This window comes from Syngnathus floridae, chromosome 10, assembly GCF_059516105.1.
Source record: "Syngnathus floridae isolate MCC-2025c chromosome 10, RoL_Sflo_1.0, whole genome shotgun sequence".
Lineage (NCBI taxonomy): Eukaryota > Metazoa > Chordata > Actinopteri > Syngnathiformes > Syngnathidae > Syngnathus > Syngnathus floridae.
Window position 1 is genome coordinate 9,643,656 of NC_142422.1, and position 4,430 is coordinate 9,648,085.

Consider the following 4,430-nt stretch of genomic DNA (forward strand, 5'->3'; position numbering starts at 1 on the left):
CTGATTTATCCTGTCATATTTGTTTTGGCTTGTGTTCCCATGGTGTGTTTCATTTCTATCAACACTCGCCCCAAACAAGTCAATGGCACACAGCCATCAACCAGTCTTACCCGGTCTTGGTCACTGATCCCATCTGTCCTTGTTTGCACTTCAATTTATGTGTCTGTCATCTCTTTCCTACCTCATTCTGGGTCTCTACCAACTTTATTTTTAACAAATGACCACATGTGTGACAGGCTAATTGCTACTAAAGCCACCGTATGAAATATTTCCCGTGATTATCCAGTAATTTGGCCTTTCAGAAACAACATCTAGGCCCGCCAGTAGCCTCATGTTTTGATTATCTCCTCCAAACCCTGTATGATATTGTTTCTCTGTACAAATAGTGGCCACGTGTTAAGATTGTGTTTGTGACCTCGTCCATTTTACATGAGGTGCAACACTAGGGTGAAATATGGACTAACACAAGGAACTTCAACACTTGCAATACAAAAAAAACCCCATCCATTTGTAATTAGACCAATGAATATTCTATTTTGTATAGTAAGACCTAAAGCACACTGGGCATTGTGAGAGCTTCTTTTGTGCACTAATCACTTGAAAAAACTACTATGTCAGTCAGATTTGATTTTATGTATGACAATGTATTTCAGAAATGTTAATATCAGTGTAACGAAGGATGCACACAGGTTGATGACAGAAGATTCCAGGAATCAGAAGTCACAGCAGAGTCCACACCATGTAGGCTCTTTACCACAGCAGTCACAGCACCAGCGGCATTCTCTCGCATTGCGGACAGGTCTGGCACCATAATCCATCTGTGTGCAAAACAACTAAAATGAGCATGGTGGTTCAACATCACTCATTTCATCTTTCACCTGTATGTTGACCTACCTTTGGTTCATCTGATTGCATCTCAAATCTTTCCAAAACTTCACCTCTCGCTCTTACCACATCCTCTTCCTGTTTGTAAAATGCAGATTTGTTAAAAATAATCATCAAAACGGCTAACTGAAATGATTAATTCTTTTTTGAGCTTGCATGTTTGTAAATGTGAAGTAAGCACCACATTTTAATGTCTCAAATGTTCACTGGCTCAGTTCTCTGGAGTTGATCTTGTGTAGTGCGTGCAACGAATATTGGCATCTATATTTAGTGTTTCCTAATCATTTGGCAGGCTCGCTCTGTTTTTACAATGGACTTTGCATTTCCACCTCACTGCTGTTTGGAACAAAACATTTTTAACCCTTTTATGCACAACCTAAGCATACCACCTGTTGTGTAGAATATGAGGTGATACACCCACAACCCCATCATTCTATAAAAGTGTTTCATTTTTTGCACTGTTTTGAATTATCATACATTCTGCATGCTGATTCAAAATACTGCATTATACCTTCCGTTGGTCCACGTGGATCTTGGCAGCTGCTTCAGCTCTTGCGTTCATCAAATGCTGGTTAGCATCCTGTGATTTGAATTTACAATGTGAAAGGATGACTGAAAAAGAGTTGCATCTAACAAAGAAAGAAGAATAACAAAGAAAGCAGAAAAAAGAAATGTATTTATTTAATATTCTTACCTCATTATTAGTAGAGAAGGTACAACCCTCCTGAGTAAAAAGGAAAGCAAGCATGATGATCACACTGAAGACCTTCATTTTTGTCCTTAGATGTGGAGTTTGTTGTTTGTGTTCCGTCTCTTCAGTCTGTAGAGTAACTCTTGTCAAAAGTACCAAAGACTGCTTTATTTATACTTACCAATGTCACTTTTTCATCATAGCTGGTAATATTTACCAGTGGAGTGGACTTTGTAACTGGAACAAGAGAGGGAATTTTTCAGGTTGCTGTGTTGCACAAATGTGAATCCAGTTTTAACTGCTTACCCAATTGGCTAGGTCCCATGAGTGTCATGTGATCAAAAAGTGCTGCATATGTGTTGCACTTTAAATTCATACTATATTACATTAAGGTGGCATGGTGGACCAGCGCTTAGCATATCAACCTCAAAGCGCTTATGTTGGGTCTTAGATTCTGGGCTCCAGGTCTCTTGTCTAGCATTTCTACTCACTTGTTAGATTTTGTCCAGGTAGTCTCATTTCTGCCTTTATCCCCCCCCCCCACCCCCCCCCCCCCCCCCACACACACACACACACACACACACAAAAAAAAATGCCTATTGGTTTTGGTATGTCAGTTGTCCAAGGATGTGAATAATTGTTTGTCTATATGTGCATTGCAGTTCCTGGAGCCTACGCACGCAGCATGTGCCTGAGTGCTTGGCTGCGTCAGATGGGGTGGTTTTTTTATGGTCTCTGGCAGTTCCTCTGTATTGGGGTTTCAGTAGCACCTTGGTTTTAGTGCCCTGGGGCTTTGCCTAGCTTGGAGGCGGAACGGGCTGAGCTCCTTTCTGCAATGGCAGAAAAGTTGACTGTCTGATCTGATGCCGGATCATCAGCAACCACTGTGACTCAATTTTTAGTACTCGTGTCGTCAGGAGCAGAATCCTTGCTTCATAAGTGTCTGGTGCAACACCTGCTCTATGGATGGATGTGAGGTCACTTGGGTTCGAGGGCGAAAGGGGATGGGTTAGGCCCTAAAAGCGAAACAGCTGTATTGTATGCACAACACTATTTTTATTATTATTTTTTTAATTACGATTGGCCACATGCAGGCCGGACAGGGACGCTCAAAGGGCCGGATGTGGCCCACGGGCCGTAATTTGCCCAGGTTTGGGTTAGGGTTATGTAAACCAAATAGGTCTGAAGCTCACTTCAACTACCTTAAGTTTATTTTTATTTTTTTTTGTCTGTGCTAATGGTAATCAAGTGTCCAGTGCCTGTCTTTGGAATGACCTAGCAAAAAATATTTGACTGTCCATTTTTAAAACTTGTCCAACAACACATGTTTTATTCTCTTGCTTTTGACTCAGAATGGCTCATGGCATGTATTTACGGCATTGGTTTAGTGTTTTCTTTTTTTATTTGCTGTCTTTATGTTATTGATTTATTGCTTCAACTGTCATTCTCATATGTCTGATTTTTAATTCATGTGCAGTAGTTGGTATGTAGTCATGAATGTTTTAAAGTGATTTATGAATACAGTTGAAATGGACATCTTGTTCCAATCAATTAACATTATGAAATGTTATTGAGCTGACAGATGTCTGTTCTTCCAGCCACATCTGAGATTTTCCTAATGAGATGTTCAAGAAATGAATGTATGTTATTAGTGCATTAAATTATCCACTCAAACAACACATTAACTGTTTAAATTGTCTTTTATTGAGGAAAGACACATTTTTTTGTCCTAAGGGGCACATCACTGAGCATATCAGCATGCACAACTCCACCAAATGCTGGTAGTTTTTGATTGCTGTAACAATGCAGATGATTCCTAGAATCTCCATTCGCAGCAGAGGCCACAGAAATTCATACGACCACAGCAATTACAGCAAAAGCGGCAAGGTCCACTGTGGCGTTTCTGCCTGTTGCTGTCTGGCTCCTGTTTGAACAACACAAATCTTGAGAACTATTTTTGATTTAAAAAGTATCGATGAATTGAAAGCTCATACCTTCAATTGGTCTGCCAGTATCTCAACAGCAGTTCTTGTGCTTGCGTCCGCTGTATGCTGGTCAGGATCCTATGAATTATATTTCCAGGATGAAACAATGTCACATTAAAAAAGAAATGTATAGCCTGTATAAGATATGGTTACCCCATTATCAGTAGAGAAGGTGCAACCCTCCTGAATCAGAAGGAAAGCAAGCATGATGATCACTGCAACAGACAAATTGAAGGTCTTCATCGTCTTCCAGAGAGTGTGTGGTGTTTGTCGATTGTGTTCTGTTTCTTTGGCTCTGTTGAGATAATACTGTCAAAAATAGCAAGAACTGCGTATATATAGTTTTCAATCAAGGACACTCTTTCATCATGTCTGACAGAATTTACCTGCTTCTGGAATGGACTATGCCTCCCTCGTCAACTGGTGATTGGAACAAAAGAGGGGATTTTTCAGGTTTCTCTGCTACCTATGGCACAAATGTGAATCCAGTATTAACTGCCTCTCGACTGGCTAGCTCCCATGAGTGCAGTAGTCAAAAAATGTTGTGTTTTATCATTATATATACATTACCAGAAAGGTGGTATGGTGGACCAGCACTTACTAGCACATCAGTTCCTACATAGGTTGGGCCTTTGATTCAGGACATTGTCTATGTTCTCTTCACGCTTGGTGGACTTTCTCCAGCTACTCTAGATTCTGACTGTTTTAAAGAAAAATAAAAGTCGATTATTTTTCAAAGATATCAATAACAGAGTGACTGTTTGTTTCTCAAGATGTGACCTGCACTTGGCTGTCAACCATTTCAGGGTGTAGCCTGCCTCTCGCCTCTTAGTCATTTGGGATAGGCTTTTTGTACACCTCCAACCCTT

At 40.3% G+C, this 4,430-nt stretch overlaps 1 protein-coding gene across 1 annotated transcript; it reads right to left on the reverse strand.

Moving 5' to 3' along the window:
- Positions 1–623: 623 nt before the first annotated feature.
- On the reverse strand, positions 624–3,874 carry LOC148392300 (uncharacterized). The gene is made up of 7 exons (XM_088387112.1): positions 3,715–3,874; positions 3,571–3,639; positions 3,399–3,500; positions 1,580–1,747; positions 1,397–1,465; positions 895–963; positions 624–818 (listed from the first exon to the last, which is right to left on the reverse strand). Exons 1-7 carry the CDS (start codon positions 3,802–3,804, stop codon positions 714–716), a joined length of 672 nt encoding a protein of 223 aa, XP_088243238.1. The 5' UTR covers positions 3,805–3,874; the 3' UTR covers positions 624–713.
- Between the last annotated feature and the right edge of the window lie 556 nt (positions 3,875–4,430).